General features: G+C 45.9%; 2 protein-coding genes across 2 annotated transcripts in view; one reads left to right on the top strand and one right to left on the bottom strand.

Annotated features, from left to right (window-relative positions):
- Nucleotides 1-10,994, top strand: part of AMFR (autocrine motility factor receptor) — a 28,219-nt gene extending 17,225 nt beyond the window's left edge. Inside the window, exons 10-14 of the mRNA XM_033069795.2 lie at nt 629-732; nt 2,689-2,823; nt 3,474-3,557; nt 7,850-8,034; nt 9,468-10,994. Coding sequence (XP_032925686.1) covers nt 629-732; nt 2,689-2,823; nt 3,474-3,557; nt 7,850-8,034; nt 9,468-9,612 — 653 coding nt within the window. The 3' untranslated portion in view covers nt 9,613-10,994. The remainder of the gene's footprint in view (nt 1-628; nt 733-2,688; nt 2,824-3,473; nt 3,558-7,849; nt 8,035-9,467) is intronic.
- Nucleotides 10,995-13,698: 2,704 nt separating this feature from the next.
- GNAO1 (G protein subunit alpha o1) overlaps nt 13,699-18,564 on the bottom strand; it is a 139,623-nt gene continuing 134,757 nt past the window's right edge. The window contains exons 7-8 of the mRNA XM_033070158.1: nt 15,765-15,918; nt 13,699-14,126 (exon numbers count right to left, since the gene is read on the bottom strand). Coding sequence (XP_032926049.1) covers nt 13,939-14,126; nt 15,765-15,918 — 342 coding nt within the window. The 3' untranslated portion in view covers nt 13,699-13,938. The remainder of the gene's footprint in view (nt 14,127-15,764; nt 15,919-18,564) is intronic.

The raw sequence follows: 18,564 nt of genomic DNA, 5'->3' as shown, positions 1-18,564 counted from the left end.
AAGGACATTTATATTTAGAAACACACTGGATTTTTGATGGCTGTCCTCCCCAGTGCTCTCCAGCGACTTGGAGACCTGCAGAATTACCATGGAGATAGAAGGAGAAGTGGCATAGCCTGTGTTTATTTAAGTGGCAGCACAGAAGGAGGAGGGAGCCACCCATGTGCCCTACTCTGTTGAGCTGAAGCGCACAATTGCAGCAGTCACTTTGTTCGGTTACTCTGTGTCCCTTTGAAGTAATATTTCTCAGTGATGACCCATTTTGGGCCTGGATTCAGATTGCTTAGAAGCTGTCCTGTTTTCATAAAATTGCTGGGTTTATTAATGTATTACAGAACTGGATTTGACTCTGGATTATTTTAATTTTCACTTTAATAGGAACATTAAAAAAAACAAAACAAGGATGTGCTACTTTCTTGATAATTTTCCAGCCCCCAGATTGTTGAACCACTATGACAGTGTGTCCAGCCATCTCCAGTCTGGCACACCTTAGGGATAGATTGCACTGCAGAACTCCTGCATGTACCTTGTGGAATATAAAGATTTATGTTAAATACATGTAGAAGTACCTGGCCTGCTGAGAGTCTCATGCTCTTTTTTGACTTTCTTGGTGATTTCTTATTCCCAGGCTCTCGAATTGCCAGCTGGCTACCCAGTTTTTCTGTGGAAGTGATGCACACCACAAACATCCTCGGAATTGCACAGGCCAGCAACTCCCAGCTCAATGTTATGGTAAGACTGCACCTCAGCCTTCCTGGTTTTGTTGTGTAGAGGAAAGGGTTACATGAAAATGGAGATCATAAAGTGGAAGGAAGGGGAAATAGTGGTTAGACACTAGATGAAAACTGTTTTTCTGAGTGAGAGAAGCTTTACTTCAGTGAAATTAGGGCTATATTTGGGTTCAAATGTGCCAGCATAAAAGAACAGGTATGGAGATAAGTGAATGAGGTGGAAGAATTACATGTACTTCCTGGGTAGATAAGTAGACTTTTTCTCAGCTTGCTTAGTGAAAATTCTTTAGCTCTTTTTCAGTACTTCTGTGACAACTTGCAGCACCAAAAGGTGTGAGTCTGTAACCAGAAAATTTAGCTGTTGGTCAAGTAGTAACTGATCAAACCATTCCATAGGTTTTGATTTGTTTTTTTAATTTTTAATAACACTAAGCTTCAAGAAAGCAATTTCAGTGTCTTATCAGTGTGAGGTGGGATTTCTAGCACCCTCAGCTTTTGCTGATTCATGATGATGACAGAAGTGTAGAGGATGAAATTCCATATTTGTTGAATTCATCAAAAAAAAATCTAATGTAGTCCAAAAAAGAAAAGGATGTGGCCTCATGAAATACTTCATTTTTTAGGGAAGTACTGTTTCCTTTGCATTCTTCAAGCTACTGTATTCTGTACCATGGTAATTCATATTCAGTGAGATGTCTCATGAAAGTGATGGTATTTTCTGAATATTAGGTCTTTCCCATAGCCTATACTTCTGTTTAAACATCAGCAGGGTCAGGCCACTATTTTTAGGGTGTTTGAGGCAGGGAGGGACCAGTAAGATGTTGGCAGATGATTTATTAGTTAAATATGCAGGAACTCTGCATCTGAGGTCAGTTTAATTTTTCTTTTACTGGACACGGTGACACAAATGAGCTTTTGTTAAGGATGAGTAATGGTGTTTTAGGATTGTGTATTCTCAAAAGTACAATAGCAACTTATATTAAAATGTCTACTTTAATGGAAAACTGGCTAAAGGTTAACAAATTAAAGTGTTACACATCTTTAATAGAAAATAAGTGACGTTCTCCTTTGTGTTACTGAATAAAAACCTAGAGAAGTATCCTGAGGGGAAAGCCAGAGGCTGAAATGCTAAATGAGTTGGTTTGGTCACAAGTTAGTACAAGGGAGGGTTAGATTTGCAGTAGTTGCTTGTGTTGGAACTCACTGTCAGCTTGTGCATCGTTTTTGCTTTGTTCTCAGAACTCCTTCCATCTTTCTTTTCTTAGTGCTGTTCTCATTCCCCTCTGCCTGCTGTGACTTTGGGCATTAGTGAAAATCAACATTTAAATATTAAATGAAATCTAGTTGTTGGACTCTAAAATCATATTATTTGTTTGCCCTCTTACCTTTACTTATTTAATTTGGATATTATTTAACTAACTTGAAATTCAATAATAACAGTGCCCTGACAACTCAGTTTAATTTACTTGAATTTTCAGACCCTATTAAACTGGTTTGTAGAGAGGGTAGCTGGAGGGAGTGGGTTATTAAAACTTACTCTCCTTGTCCTTATTGGTACCATTTTGGAACCAATAAAGCAAGATTGTTTTTTCTCCCCAGCGTTGATCTAACTTTCAGTCACCCATGGGTTTTTTATATAGATCTTTATTAAAAAGGCTGTCATAAGAAGAGAGTTGGGAAGCTTTTGAAACCCTTGTGCACCTACAGGCACTGTTCAGGGCCATGTGGTGTCTCCCTAGGAGCTGCAGTTTTGGTGTTGACTTCAGTGGAGGCAGCATATTGCCCTGTAAGTCAAAGCCAGCATGGGTTTTCTTTCTCTTTTCTTTCTCTCTGTGGGTTTTCATATCATAAGCAGAATCTTTGAGCTGGTAATATTTTTGATCTATTTCTGCCGACGTACTTATCTTACAAACTAACTTCTATTTACTGCTGATATTGACTGTATTGCTTTCTCCAGGCCCATCAGATTCAGGAGATGTTCCCTCAGGTTCCTTATCATTTAGTTCTGCAGGATCTGCAGCTAACTCGTTCTGTAGAGATCACCACTGACAACATCCTAGAAGGGCGCATCCAGGTGCCTTTCCCCACACAGGTGAGTCATAAGACTGTGTATCTAAAATTACTTTCTTTCCTATCACATCACTGAGCCTCTTAATAATGAGTGAGGGGAATGAAGCAAGTTAAAGCACTGGTGAATCTTGGATTTGTTTTCCCCTTTTGTTTAAATCTCTGTAAATGCAGTGTATTCAGTTGTGTAGCAAAAATATATTGAAAATATCCTAGCTAGACAAGAGACAAATATTTGCTCAGTTAAAGCAGCTCTTCCCGGACTCTTTTGTGCAGAGCTTTTATAACATTTCCAGTTGATTTCTCTGCTGACAGATAATTGAATTGTACCACTTAGGAAGATTTTTTGCAAAGAAAGTCGGCAAAATGATGCGTTGTTCTTAATTAGTGCCAGCAGATTTCAGTAAAGCAGTCTGAGGACAATGTTTCTGTTAATAAGAATATTGAATTCTGGTTCTGTGCACATCAGATAGCACTGTTATCTGGAGTCTGCGTGTGGGGAAGCAGAGAGAATTCTCCCTCAACACAGAGCATTCTGTTTATTGCTTACTTATCTGTTTCTAAATTGAACACAACGCCTGACATTGCAGCGGGCAGAGTTTGAATGTGTTCAAAGAACTGGGTTTTTTTTGCTATTTCCCACACTGTATTAAACCTGTGATGTTTGCATTTCAGCGTGCAGATAGCATTAGACCTGCATTGAACAACTCTGTGGAAAGGCACAGTACTGATCAGGAGGATACTGGAACTGTCACACAGGTAAATTGGCATAAAAATGGGCAAAAAGCACAATTAGAAACGGCATGGACTGGTAGGTGCCTTTGGTTCTGTACCAGGTCAGGTTGGTGGCAACCCTTCCTTGCATCTCACATCAGAGCTAACAGTCAGGCAGATAAATCAGATATTAATATAGTGCCCCTGTAGAGGATTATCTGTGTACTTTTATCTTTCTTTCTTGGGGGAAAGTGCTCTCAAATGGTACAAAGAACAGAAGACCATCCTGTCTCTTTTCATGTCTGGTCTGCCCCTGCCTGTCTGTGGAATATGACGAGCAGGGTGCTTTGCTCTTCCCCTTTCTCTTCTCATTCTGTACATCTCCAAACACTTCCATTAAAAGGAGGAGTATTTATTTTCTGAGTATAAGAATTCTTTTGTGTTCTGGAGGAAGCACTTTAGGACATGGGGAGCTTTGGTGGGAATGGAGCGAGATAGAACCAGACCAAGAGATAACAGCCCTTCTATATACAAAGCACAATAATGGGGTTTGCTGTTCTTTGCTAAGATCTTTACTAAGCTGCATGTGCTAGCTAAAGTGTGGCAGGGAAAAAAAATTACCCTGTGAGTAGAGTAAGATCTCATTTCACTTTTGTTTTCCCTGACTGTAATAGTGACATCCTGAGGGTTTCTGTTTTATAAATCTCCCTTTTTGCTGGCTGAGTGAATTTGTGAGGTGTGTGACTTTCTCTGCAGCCTTTAGTGACCTGAATAGCCAACCTGTTACTACCTGGAATTCAACTGTGGCAGTTCCCCTGTTAGCAGGTTGCAAGACAAAAGACCCTTTGATTTGGTCTGATTATGCAGTTGAGGCTGAGGAAGAGGTGGTAGTGATGGTACAGGTATTTGATGAGAGCCTGGGGTAGCAGCTACAGAACTGCAGGAATGAAAATCTTGGTCTGGATTTTTGGGTTTCTTTGAAGATTTTGGAGGCATTTGCACTGCTCTTTAATGAGAGAAACCTCTCTTGGTACAAATGGTATCTAACTGGTTATCCTTAGCTCGATTCTGGCTTCAAATCTCACTTTGAATGATTGTGTTGCTGTTCATCTTTCTTCCCTCCTGCCTGGCACTGCCTGTATTTCTGTCCTTCCTTCTACAGAACCTTGAAAACCCGGGAGTGGTGTCCATACATCACAGCACTGAGCGCATGCTCTCTAATAGAGATGCCTTTTTGTTTTGCAGTGCTGCTGTGCTCTGCTCAGATGATCTGTTCTGGCTGGAGCAAATGGTGGTTTAAATGGAGAACCTGTTTTTATCATGTAGGATAGCACAGAGATGACCTGGAGACAGTGGAACAGTTGTGAATATCCTGCAGTTTAGTTGGGCTGCTGGTGGCTACTTGTGGGGGATGAACTGGTGGACTCTGTGAGGGTTTTCCTGGATGGATACACACTGTGCCAAAGGGGAATCGTAGGCAAGAGCTGAAGTGGGAGACTGAAGCTGCCATGCATAGAGAGAAATGTGCTGCTAGGTAATGTTGTGGAAGCTGAAAGGGGCTGCTGTCCTCTTCCTGCCTCAGAAATGCTTTGTGTTAGGCTAGCTTTGGACAAGCTGCTCACTCTTCTTACAGAACTGAGAGTTCTACCAAGGAGTCTTACTAAACTCCTTGCTGTTGAGAGTATTTCTGTTGTGGAGAGGAGCCTTGGGAGCCTCTGGCTCTAGAAAACTCCTGTCAGTTTGGCATCCCCTTGATTATGATTTTAATTTGTAACCAAATACCTGGTGTATCTCCTGCTTGCCAGAAGAATCTATTGCTGTAGTCAGCCAAAGCCTTGTCTGTGAGAAAAGGGCAAGTAGCAAACAAACTACTTCAGCAGGGTTCACTGGAGTTTTGAGAAGCTTTTTAAAGGCAGGTGGGAATGGACATAAGAAGCTGCCATCATCTCCTCTGAGTGTGACTTGAATTTCCATATTGTGGATAGATAGACCTTGACACCTTATGACACAGTCTCTGAGAGTGACCATGGAAACTCCAGTTACTTTGCATTCTACTTTTTTTTTTTTTTTTTTTTTTTTTTAAAATCAGCATACCCACTGGGAATCATTGTAGATCTTCAGCAGCAAGTGGAGATCAACAGCAACCCATCAGTTCTGCTTGTTGGAAACAACACTTCTTAGGGCAACTAAGATGCTCAAATAAAAGAGCCCTTCTTCATGAGTTGTGTTGATTTCCTAGTGCCTTATGTCATATTATGACTTCATTCTACTTAGAGTTCAAAGGTTGTAAGATAGAGATAATGACTGGGTTTTTTTCTCCAATTGTAGCTTGTGGTTTTGGGGAGTAAGTGCTGATATAATGTAATGGTAGTTGAGAGGCATCTCTGAGCACCATCATGGTATAAATCATGTTACAGGTTTGTGAGATAATGCTCTAAATGCTGACAGCCTCTATCAGTCCTGGCCTGTATCCTTAGTGAGACACTGTGCATGTACAGCTCCAGCTGTGCATTGCAATGCTGATGCTTCCAGTGATGTGCACAATGCTCTTCCTCCTCTCCATTCCTATACCTTGTTTAAGTACTGGTTGGCTTTTTAGAGACACTTCTAAGGCATCCCAGGGCTTTCGTGAGACTTTTTCTCTTGGAGCCTGAAAGAGGAATAGTTTCTATAGTATACAGGCTTCTGCATTTGTGTTCTGCTGCATTACTGAGGCTTGTCATAACCTTTACTGCAATTAACTGTGATAGTTTTGTCTCTAAAACCTCCTTGGTAACTATTCCTGTGCTCAGAGGATTGGGAACTGGGTATTGATTTCTGAATCTTCATAACCTTATGAAAACCCCCCAGACCTTAGGTGAGCCAGTTTGCATCTTCTGATACAAGTGGCCCAGGGGGAAAAATGAGTGATCTTGTCTGAACATTGACTGCAATGAGTGGCCTCCCCACTGCTTCCCCCAGTGGAGCTTCTACCCTGCCCACCTCTGTGGTAATTGGAAGCAGCAGCTGAGTTGCTCTGTACCTGTTCCACTGGGTCTGCCAAGGTCATCTTGGCCCCAAGTACAATCCATTGGATCATTCTGTGGGGCTCTCCCTCCCTGCTCAGGACTGTGTCAGTGCTTTGAGGCCGTCCAGTGCTGCCCCTGTTTTATCTCAGTGCATTTGTGTGTGTACTGGAGCCCTTTGGTAAATTGCAGCACTGGTGTTTTTGCTGTTTTTACTTGTTTTTGAGGTTGCAGTGTCTATGCTGTGCTGACTTGGGCTCTGGGATTCCTGCTTGGCTCACCTACCTAATGGGAAGTGACATTTGTCTTGGTGTTTGCTCTCTGAAGGCGTTGTGTCGGGGAGATGGTGTTACTGGCCTCTCTAGGGCTTTGGGATGACTCAAACTTGTTTTGCACATCAGCTGCTAAACCTGTGTGCTGTACTGTGATGCTGCCATGTCCAGGTTGTTGGGGCTGGAGCAGCATTCCCATGGAATCGGCCATCCTCAGCAGCTCTGCCAAAGGCCCCAAACCAGGCAGTAGGAGCTGCCTTGGCCAATACTTGGAGCATCACACTGGCTTGAGTCATCCTCTGGGATACCAAATGAAGGCTGCACCCTTCAGGCCTTCACTGAGGTGATTTGTTTCTCAGCTCTCGCTGTGGTTGTGCATCGTGGGCTGATCTGATCCTGTGTGGCAGGGTGTGATCAGGGTGTGCTGTTTCACCTCTGCTGCCCAGTGCAATGATCCATCAGCTCAGTTTTGGGTTAGTGTTATCAGCTGGCTGTCAGGGGGGAGAGCTGCCATGTGGGGACTGCCATCTCCTCTCTTGGCACACCGTGCTCAGGACAGTTGCCAGCCTTGCTCCAGCAGTCTAAACCAGGATAATTTGGGTGCTGCAGAACCCAGTGAACCGAAGCCTCATAAATTCCGTTCTTGAGCACAAATAATCTTTGCAAATACTTTATTCTTTCCTTAGTATGTGGATTTCTGCTTTTTCAACTCTTTACTGTTGCATCACTTATCAAGTCAGCTGCAGAATCTGACTTTCAAATGCCCCATTTTCAGAGAGCATTAATTATGAGTAATTAATGTTTGTCTTTGACATTACTTTCAAACACAGCATAAAAGATACAGCGTTACAGGATACAGGATCTTTGAGCATGGCTTGAAATAGCTTTGTTCTGTTTTTTGGCTGGGCTTTTCAAAGGAACCCAAGGGAATTGGGTATAGCAGGTGAGACTCTGGTTTCTTCCAGTGCCTCAGAAAATGACAATTCTTTGTAGCTTGCTGTTTTGATGCAAAGAAGCCCAAATTTTGCAAAGATGCATGCCTTATTTCCTTTTCTCTTAGACTGAGAGAGTGCCACTTGAACTGAATTCCAGACTGGAAGAAATGGTGGAATTCAACGAAATGGAAGCAGAACCTAATGAAGCAGAAGATTTTGAGGCCAGGGGAAGTCGCTTTTCCAAGTCAGCCGATGAAAGGCAGCGTATGTTGGTTCAGCGGAAGGAGGACTTGTTGCAGCAAGCTCGAAAGTACGTTCCTTCCTAAAACTCCAGCCTGGCCACTCAGCTGGAGTCCCTCAATGGATTTCAAATGGATTTGGACCACTGGGTTGATGTGAAAAGCAGTAAGAGGAATGCATGCATCTGGCGCAGCAGGCTCAGGATGCTGTTTGACACTGCTAAAGCCAGCTCTGAAACAGCCTCATGTGTCCCAACATGCACACAGCTTCCTGTGCACTTCATCCAGAGCTCTTTGAAATCAAAGGATGATTTTTCCACCTTCAGTGGCTTTAGTCTAAGAATGTGCTGAGAACAGGTTACTTGTGCCCAGTCCTTTAGCAATCTTTAGTTTGGCTCCTGGCACAGTTGTCAGCCCTCACTGCCTGTGCTCTTACAGCTGAAATTTCTGTCAGGCACCACTTTTTCCAGATGCAGAGCCCAGAGCAGTGCAGATGTGACAGGTGACCCTTACTAGACCTCAGCAGAGGAGCTCAGCACCAGCCTGCTGAAGGAAGAGGGGCCAACTTGCACTGTTTCTTTTAGCCCAACCAGTAATAGCTGTGACAGGTAGAATTCAACTTTTTTACTGGTATTCCAGTTACATTGGTGGGTTTCACTAGCATCCAGTTGCTGATTAAGCAGAGATGGAGAAGCACATTAATGATGTAGAAAAAACTTTTTAACAAGTGTTTTTCCTTCCTTCCTTACTTTCCTTCCCTATCACAGGGACACTGCTGAGAGAGTCTACAACAACCCCACTGAGTTCTGGGTCCTTTGGTGCTATCAGGCTACTGCTGTTCTTTTCCACACTGAAATGCCTTATAAATACCTGGGAATGTGACACCTTTTATAAGTCTATGAACAGACTTGCTTCTAGACTTAATTTTTCCTTGATGTTTGAAAAAATGTCTTTTAGGGAGACAGTATTTTTGACTTTCTGGTTTACTGGTTTGAAGAGCTGTTGAATTTCAAACTACTGTTTTTTGCCATTAAAGTATAAAAATTCACTGGGATGTTATCTCTGGCAGCAACTTCCTTGCCCTCTGGCCTTACCTTACACTGTGCAGCCCCCAGTGCTCCTCCTGTCACGGGCTTACCTGCTGCCATCAGGAAGTGCCTTGTGTGGTGGCAGTGCCAGAGGCTCAGGAGTGAAGGATTAACAGGAGCAGAGGGAGTCAGCAACTCACCTGCTGTGAATGGCTCTGAGTTGAGAGGACAGCCCTGACCTTTACAACTGGCTCCCTCCCACAGGCACAAGGATCTTGCACAAAACCTAAGAGCTTCTGCCAACTCTGCAGAGCCTGTTGTAGGTGATCTGGGCTTTTTTTAGGAGCGCATATAACTTGTGTGCACTTCTTTTGAGGCATTTTCCTGCTAGTTTGCCTTCCAGCTCTCCCCGACTGCGGGGATACAACCAGAATGAGGTGGGGTCTGCTCACTCATCTTTTCCTTTTTTCCCTCAGGCGTTACTTAAACAAAACCTCCGACGAGGAGCTGAGTACAGAGAAGCCTTTGCCCGAGGGAGCGACGGCTGACGCTGCCACCCTGCGCCGCAGGACCCTCGCTGCCGCTGCCGAACGGAGACTTCAGATGCAGCAGAACTCTTAGCGCTCGCTGCCCCTTCTTCCTCCTCCTCGTGAGCAACGTTGAATAAATAAATTAAATACAAAAAACCCTGCGCTTTCTATACCAGCAGGAAAGTGTCTCTTCAGAGTTCAGCTGGCTGTGCTGCCGAGTGAGCTGGCTGCCTCTCTGCTGTATAAAGCATGTGGTCTAATAATGTTTGGACAGCTGACAAATTAACCTTTTTTGTAATATTTTCTATGTGACGTTGATCCTCTCCACAACAAACGGCAATTTCTAAACCACGGGCATGATTTCTGCAGCTGGCATGAGCTATGGGGCTGACTGCACAGCAGAGCTGGGGAAGTGTCTGAGGTAGCTGTGGCTGCAGGTCACGGAGTGCACGGGCACGTTCTGCTCCAGATAGGGGCGGTTGCTCCCAGGGAAGGAAGCTTAGAAGCTTGCAGCAAGCCCTGTGTTAGGCGAGCAGGCTCCTCAGTCCCTGTTCCTTCAGCAGCCAAGGGTGTTATGTAGGGCGGCTTGAAGGGCTGGGGCAGCGTTGCTGGGAGGTTCTTACACTGGATGAAGTTGTCTGGCTACACAACACAAAAACCTGAATTCATGAATTGTGCAGCAAAGCGCCGATTCACACCGATTCCCACATGAAATTCCCACTGTTGTTGGGCTGTTCTGCACTGGCAGAGGTTTGGCTCTGTCATCCCTAGGGCTGCACTTTTCCTTTGCCTTTTATCTCCAGGAACGAGCAAGGGACAGAAAGGGATGGAGTGAAGAAGAGGGACCTCAGGTGCGGTTGCAGTGTTGCCATGAGCCGAGGGAGTCCAGAGTAAAACCTGCCTGTCCTGGACTCCTGCGCAACACGGATGGGACGGCGCGGAGATCGCTCCATTACCTTGCTTTTTATTTCGTTTTTAACCCCACAATCCCACCCCGAGTTTATTCAGAAAGACTGGAGGAATGGGGGCAGCTGGGCCTTTGCTGGCTGCAGCCCAACCTGCTAACCTGGATTTTCTTGAGAACTTTTGAGATCCCCTTGGCGCCGCCGCTAGCTTACATAGTTGAATTTTACATGGCAGTGACTTAATTTTTAAAATTCTGAAGAGTGAGTTCTAGTTTCACCGTCCTTTAGAAGGAGCCCAGTATTATCTAGAATTGTTGGTAATTTTTTTACTGTTGGTTTTTAGGTGAAGGTGAATTTAATGAGAGGAATTGCATTGATGTTTAGGTGAAAATAATTTATTTCGATAAAACTCTTTGGGAAGCCTTACCTTGCAATGCTATTAGTAAATCTCAGAATATTTTTTTGAGATCTTTGGTTTTGCTTTCAACACAGCTGTTTTGTTTTTACTGTTAAAAAACCCAACCAAACAAAAATAAAACCTTGATCAGTGTTGGAAATTGTTTGTAAATTTCTGTAGTGTGATTTCTCACGTTTTCTCATGATGGGGGTGTTTCAGAGACTGAGGCTGTTCTTTCCTTTCTGTTGTGCTCCTGCCTTCTGCCGGCAACTCCCTGAGGAGTGGACCCTGGCCAGCCACTGGATGGCACCTTAGCCCGCAGCAGCGCTGCAGCATGACCTACTTGAGCCCTGAAAGGCTGGTTTGTGCAGAGCAGCAGGACCAGTGGTGGCCTCGTGGCTGGCTCTGCCTCCCTGGAAAGGGAGGTCATCCGAGGAGAGGCCTGATGGACTTTCCCAGTGCCAACATATGCTTCTGGTGGCTGTAAACAGCAGGGACCTTGGAAAAGCTGTGTTGGTCGGAGCTGCTGCTGTGGGCAGGACTCTGCCAAGCACCCCTCCGTGCTTGGGGCTGGGCAGGGGACACTCCAGGGGTGGCACAGGGGACACTCCAGGGGTGGCAGAGGGGGCACCTTTCCTATGGCTCCATGCCCGGGTGGTCCCGTGGGGTTTGGAAGTTCCCGTGGTACAGGAGGGGATGTCGGCTGTGGTGCCCAGCCCCGTGCCAGGCTGTGCCCTGGTGCTGGTGGCTCTCCAAGTGTCCCACCTGTCGTCACAGTACCCAGGGCTGGCATGCACAAGATCTGGGCACTTGGGATGAAGGAGAATGCAGGAAAAACCCAAACTGTGGAAAAAACCCCAACCCCCCCCAAATCCAAACAAATCCTGAACTGCTTGAGCAGCAGGGAGAAAACCTCAACTTTCTGGGAAAACCTTCCTCTATATGTTAGGGGAAAAACTTGAATATTGTGGGATTTATGATGTTGCCACAAATGAAGGACTCACCCTAGTGATTAGCTTTGCATTTCCTAAAGAAATAAAAATCGTTTCTTGCCTGGGAAGGTCTTTTGGGGGAGACTTTTGCTCACAGTGATGTTCTGTAGCACCAGAGAGCTTCCTAAGATTTACACCCATTCTACAGTTACACCAATGCATAGTTTCCTTCTCCCTCTGCTACCAGCAGCAAATCCCCCCAAAATGTGATTTTTGGCATTTCCTCTTTGGAAGGAGGCAGGCAGGGGAAAGAAGGAGGCAGAGGCACGGGAGGGAGAGCCCAGGGTACAGACAAACATTCTCTTTATTGAGCTACACATGAATTTTTCCATTAGTCAGAGAAAGAGATTGGCAGTGTGTAATATATCACAGAAACCTCACTGATTGGTAATAGAAAGGCTTAGAAAGACCTGGCGCTTTTTATATATATATATATATAATATCTTTTTTTAAGTTTCCTCTTTATTTATTCATTTTCTTTTGAACAGGTGTGACTGCTCTTCTTCAGCAAAGGTAACTCGTAAAAGTGAAACCGTGAAGACGTCTGGTTACTAATCAAAGTAGAAATGACGAGGGATTGGTCATGAAAACGGTGGCTTCAATGTAAACACTACATTCGATTTTTGTTGTTGTTTTTTTTTATTATTTTTTTAAATTATTTTTTTGTGGTTTTGTGTGTGTTTTTTAAAATTTTTAAATTATTTTCATTCTTGCTTTTTTTTTAAGTTTGTTTTTTGAAGTTTTTTTTGCTTTTTTTTTTTCCTTTTTCTTATTTTGCAGCACAAACATCCCCACATGAGAGAGAAAACACCATTCACTAAAAGGGAGAGAGGACTGGGGCAGGAGTGAGGGAGAGAAAAGCAGCACAGGAAAGCATTCACTGGAAAGAGTTAAAAATAAAAACAAAACGAAAACAAAAAAATACTCTAAACAAAAAATAAAATAATATATTTATATATTTGTATAGCCCTCCCTGATGTCCCTGGTCGGCCCTGAAGGGGGGATGAGGGGGGACTCTGGCTGGGGGGGCCGAGCTGTGCTTTTGGATACAGACCTGGAGACTGAGCAGTGACCGGGAGCAGGGAGATGTTAAACCAGGAGGGAAAAAATGGGAAAAACCCTCCGGCTCCGGCTGGTGAGGGCTTTGGCCTGAATTGGTGTGAGAATTCAAAAAATTCTCTAAACCTCCCTGAAACCCTGGGAAGGGAGCAGCAGGAGGATGCCCCCACTGCAGCCTTCCCCCCAAACAGTCAGGGTGGGAAACAGGATAAAATCCAAAGATCTTTTTAGCTGTGACATGTGGCTGGGGGCAGTTTTCAATTTTTTCCCTCTTTTTTCGAAAAAAAAAAAAAAAAAAAAAAAACCAACATATTTTTGTTTTTGAAGGTGGCAGTGGGGCCAGGGACAGGCAGAGGCAGCCCGGCCTTGCCCATGCTGGAAAAAAAAATTAACCAAAATAATAATAATAATAATAATAATAATAATAATAATAATAATAATAATAATAATAATAATAATAATAATAATAATAATAATAATAATAATAATAATAATAATAATAATAATAATAAGTTTAAAATGCCAACCCACAATAACGAATTATAATAATAATAATTTAAAAATAGTAGCCCATGGTCAAATTGGTGCTGGGAGAAGAAGCCGTGGCCAGAGGGAGCCGGGCACTGCCCTTTCCCCCTTTCCCTGCCCGGTACCGGGGCAGTTCTTGGGATGGTGGGCCGGGCAGAGCCCCCCTGGCCCCCGGGGTGCCCCAGCTGGGACACTGGGGGCCGGAGGGAGGATCCTGATGGGAGAAGGGGGTTAAAAAAAAACAAACTAAAAAGGTGGGTGTGGATTTTTATATATATATATACGTATATATATAATTTTTCCTTATGCCTTTTTATTTACCAACTCGCATGATTATGATGACATTTTTTTTTCTCTCCTTCAATCTGTTTTTTTCGTTTCTTTTTTTTTTTTTTTTTTCCCGCGCGCGTGTGTGTCTGTGTGTCTGTGTGTGGTTGCTTTGGGGTTTGTTTTTTTTGTTGTTGTTGTTATTTTTATGTTTCTTTTCTCTCCTGGCGCCGGGATCGCCACCCAAGCAGTCGCTGTGCGCCAGGGGCTCAGTACAAGCCGCAGCCCCGCAGGTTGTTGGCAATGATGATGTCGGTGACGGCGTCAAAAACCACCTGGATGTTGTTCGTGTCTGTGGCACACGTCATGTGGCAGTAAATCTCCTTGTTGGGGGAGCGGTTTTTGCTCTCGAATTGTGCTTGGATGTAGGCAGCCGCATCCTCGTAGGTGTTGGGACCTGCGGGCAGAGCGGGGGTCAGGGCTGAGGGCACCACCCTCCCCATGCTGCTTGCCAAGGGCTTCCATTAGAACAGAAACAGCCAAAAGCATTTATTATCACACCCCCTCCCCCTTTACCCTTAGCAAGGTCCATTTTCCTCCCATCTCCCTCCTTTCCACCCCTATTACCCTTTTGCTCCCCCCTCTTCTTCATTTTCCCCAAAAACCATCACACCTAAGCCCTGCTGAGGGCTCCTCCTTCCCAGGTGTTGCAGCTTTGCCCTCTTCACCCTCTCCTTTTCCCCAGGAAGGGCAGGTTCCCCCCAGCTGTGCCAGGGGAGCACCCTGACAGTGCTCATGGTCTGCCCGGGCCAGGCAGGGGGAGGGATGGCCAGGAGAGCTGGTGGCCACCCCACCATCCCCCCTGGGTGCCCCCCTGGGCTGGGTGGGCTCTCACCCCAGCATGGTGGTGGCCCAGGAGCTATTGGGGACACACGTGCAGCCTGCTGGCTCCGTGACTGGGGGTTGCTTTGGGAAGGTGGGCTGGACAGGCGCCAGATGTTCGAGCCGAAAAATGTGCATTATTGCATTAAGCTGCTTATGGCAGCGGGAGAGGCCGCGCCGGCCCCTCGTGGGAAGCCACAAAGCTGAGTTACGCCCCTGAAATCGCCTTTGCAAGAGCTGCTATTATCTGCAGATTTATTTTCCTTTCCCAGCTCGCTGGCTCCCCTGGTTCCTGGTGCAGTGGGTGGCCGAAGGAGAGGGAAGCTGAGCTGGTGCCACCGGGCTGTGCCCCTCCACGGGGCAGCCTGGCTGTGCCACACAGCTGCCTGTGGGACAGTCTGGTTTGTTCTACCAGGTGGCTGTGAGAAAAGTGCTGCTGCCTTCAGGATGGAGAAGCCTGAATGCCTCTGGTGGAAATGCTGGTGCACTCATGCTGTAGGGAACGCGTGCCATCTTGCTGGGGGACTCCCTTGTCCCCAGGGTTTGGCATCCAGGATGGATGTGGAACAGTTCAGAGACATCTCAGTATCTGCAGGGGATGCTGGAGTCTGAATTTAAGCCAGCTTTTTTCTTTCCCTTAGAGAATTCCAAAGCATGTATTCTTGCCCATCTTCTTGGTTATTTATCCTTTTCCCCAGGCCATGTTGGTTTTGCTACAAAATGGATGATTCTCTTGTGGTTCCTTCTGTAAAGGGGCTCTTTCCTCCCCAGCCATGCCCAGTGTGAAGGCACTCCCAGGAGGATGCAGCCTGGAGGACCACGAGCCTCAGCTCCTCTTGCAGGAGCTTCCCAGGAGCCACCAGCAAACAGGATGGCTCCAGTGGTGGCTCCTGCCAAATCTTCTTCTTTCCACAGCTCCCTGTGACCAAGCTCATTTCAGCTCCTCTCCATTTGTCTTGAAACCCTCTGTGTCCCACCAGCTGCTCAGGCACCTTCACCACAAGAACTGCCCCACCCAGGACACAGCCCCAGCCCATGTGAGTGGGGTACTGGAGCTGCATCACAGCTCAGGAAATGCTCTGCACCCCCCAAAGGTGCCCTGTTCCCTCTGTCCCCTCTGTCCCCCCTGTCCCCTCTGTCCCCTCTGTCCCCCGGCCCCGGCGGCGCAGGGTGGGCGTCACGGCGGCTGTGCCGTGTCAGCCCCAGGACCTACCTGTGTACTCAGGGAAGCAGATGGTCAGAGGTGACTTCTTGATCTTCTCAGCAAATAGGTCTTTCTTGTTGAGGAAGAGAATGATGGAGGTATCGATGAAGAATTTGTTGTTACAGATGGAGTCGAAGAGCATGAGAGATTCGTGCATGCGGTTCTGCAAAGGGGAGCACAGAGGGAGGAGAGGGGAGAGAGGAAGGCAAAGACAGAGAGTTAGAGCAGAGGAGAACATTTTTGTGAACTGAAATGGTTAGAAAGCAAAAAAAAAAATCTCTGCAATAAGACAGTGGTGAATTTGAGCTGGTTACAAAGGTGGAGGAAATGGGGTATTGAGCTCCTCTTGGGCTGGAGGCCAGGGCAGGTGTGGGGCTGCAGCTGATCCTCCCCCACATCCCTGTGGGGCCACTCTGCCAGGGCACACACTTGAAACCTCAAGGAAGAGCAGGGGAAGAGTCATTTGCTCCTCCCCTGCCTCACCAAAGGAGTAGGGAAGGGGCCCTGTCTCTCTTCAGGGCCTGAGCACCCCTGAAGCATCCTTTGGAGAGCCCAAATAAAGGATGGACAAACAGCATCAGCCAGCAGCTTGGACACACTGGGCACGGGGACTGGGATGGAGGGGACTTTGACCATCCCAGGGCGGTCCTATGGATCTACCTGAAAGGGTACTTGGCACTAAATGGTGCCATTGTAGCTAGACCAATGCCAAGGTATTGCCCAGAGGTTGGGGCAGGTCCTGTCCCTGGAAAAATCTTCAGCTCAGCTTTGAAAATGTGGTGGCTGGGTTGCTCCTAAGAAATCCTAAGGAGGTAACCTGTATGGTAGTAACCAGTACAGGGACCTCTGCCAGCCCATTTCTCAGCTCTCCTGAGAGTTCTGGGCCTGCAGGCTTCTCCAGGGAGAATTTAAGCTTGGAAAAGCTTTGGTAGGAGCATAAGGGTAAATTTCTAAAAGCTGTAGATTTGTTTTTTTGTTTTTTTGCTTTTTGTTTTCCCATTTACATGTGGACAAAACCCATAAACAGTCATTTTTCCCCTATGCTACCAAAGTTTCTTAAGAAGTGGAGAGCAGACAGCAGAACAGGAGGAGGTGAGGTGAGGTTTTCCTGTGCCCCACTGGCTGCCAAAGGGCCCCCAGAGCAGTGTTCCCATGCAGGTGCATGCACTCAGTGTGAAGGTGCCACTGGACAGGACAGATCTGCCCCTCCAAGAGCTCCCAAGCGTTTTCTCCATCATTAACTTGCTCTTAGAATCACCAGAAAGCCATTCCCTGCTGGTCCACTGACAGCTTGGAGGGACCTTTCAGGACGTGCCTGTGTCCCTTTCATTGTTTGTACCCACCTTGTTTCCACTGAACTTGCAAAGTTTCTGGTGCAAACCCAGGGCTTGGTGCAGTCTGAAGCTGCCGCCCCTCCCTGTAACCCCCTCTGGGGCTGAGCCCCCCAGTTCTGCCTCTACTGCCTCAAGCTCACATGGGGACACAGCTGCTCACAAAATCCTTGTGGAAATCTCCTGGAAAGGTGTGCACATGGGAGGCTCTGCAGTGGGAGGGGAATCCTCCCACAGCAAAAGTCCCCACAGGGTCCCCCCCAGCCCCTTTTTTTGGAGGCGCAGCAAAGGGGGCTCCGGACTCGCCAAAGATTCAAAAGAACACGTGTGTTTGCTAATGAAATGATGACCCAATTGCACATTTTGCAGTTTTCCATGAATGTTTTATTAGTGAGTCATTTTATTAGCTCCACTTCAATGGTAGCTTCTGCATGCAAAATTTAGCAGCTGTCTGATTTCATCTTGAAAGGCTTCGCGATTGCACTGTCGGTTCCTTGACAAAGAGTAGCTGGGGATGCCAAGCAGGCGCTTTCCAAAGCCTTGGGACTTCAATTTGATCCTTATCTTGAAATAAAAAAAGGGCCTTATTCATAGGGAAACCAGAAACTACCACAAAAGGATGTGGTTCTTCTTGACTTGTGATGTTGTGAAATTGCTGGGTCTTGAGATTTTCATGGAGAGTATCAGGATGGGCTTTTCCTTGCTCAGCTCAGGTGTTGTCCAATATATATATTAGATTCAAATAAAGAAGTGATGGTGTTAATGGAAAAGCGGCTGAAATAAAACTTCTGCCCAGGGAAATGAGAATTCCCATTCAGGTAAAACAACCCTGATGACTTCAGGGTTCAGAACTCCCAGGCAAAATCTGAGCAGGATGGTGTCCTGGAAGAAGGTTTAAAAATCCCCAATATCAATACAAAAAACAAAATCCATTCCCTCTCAGCCACGTGCTCTGAAGGCTGGTCTATAGTTCTGTCGGATTCATAGGATGGGCCATGTGGGAATTCCTGTCTGAGGATGGCCCAGCTGAAGCCACATCACTGGAAGTTGGTGAAGTCAAAAAGAGCAATGGCTCATTTTCCTTTGCTGAGGCTTATAGAAAATTTTCTCTTGGTTTCTTCAAGTTCCCTACTTCTATATTATGCCCCAAATAATGGAAGATCTTTAGTTTAAACATAAAAGAACAAGCTGGCATTGTTTTAGAGGGAGGGAGGGAGGGATGCTCCAAGTTTTGTGCTGCTGCAAGGAGGAGAACACAACATTTGCTGAATTGAACCAGCAATGGGTCTTCTGACTGTGCTCACACAAAGAGACAGTGGAAAAGCAAAGCTTGTGACTTCTGAAGGATTTGTAACTGATGTGGTGGAGGAAACAGTCGGGCAGCGAGCATGCTCTGCTCTGCTGCTGCCTCTGGTGAGGAAAGGAAGAAAAATGCCTGCCAAATACTTACATAAAATGAAGTATCTTTAGGTTATATC

The sequence above is a fragment of the Catharus ustulatus genome, chromosome 11, assembly GCF_009819885.2.
Source record: "Catharus ustulatus isolate bCatUst1 chromosome 11, bCatUst1.pri.v2, whole genome shotgun sequence".
NCBI classification, from domain to species: domain Eukaryota; kingdom Metazoa; phylum Chordata; class Aves; order Passeriformes; family Turdidae; genus Catharus; species Catharus ustulatus.
The sequence above is the reverse complement of the archived record's forward strand: the minus strand, read 5'-3'. Positions and strand labels throughout refer to the sequence as shown.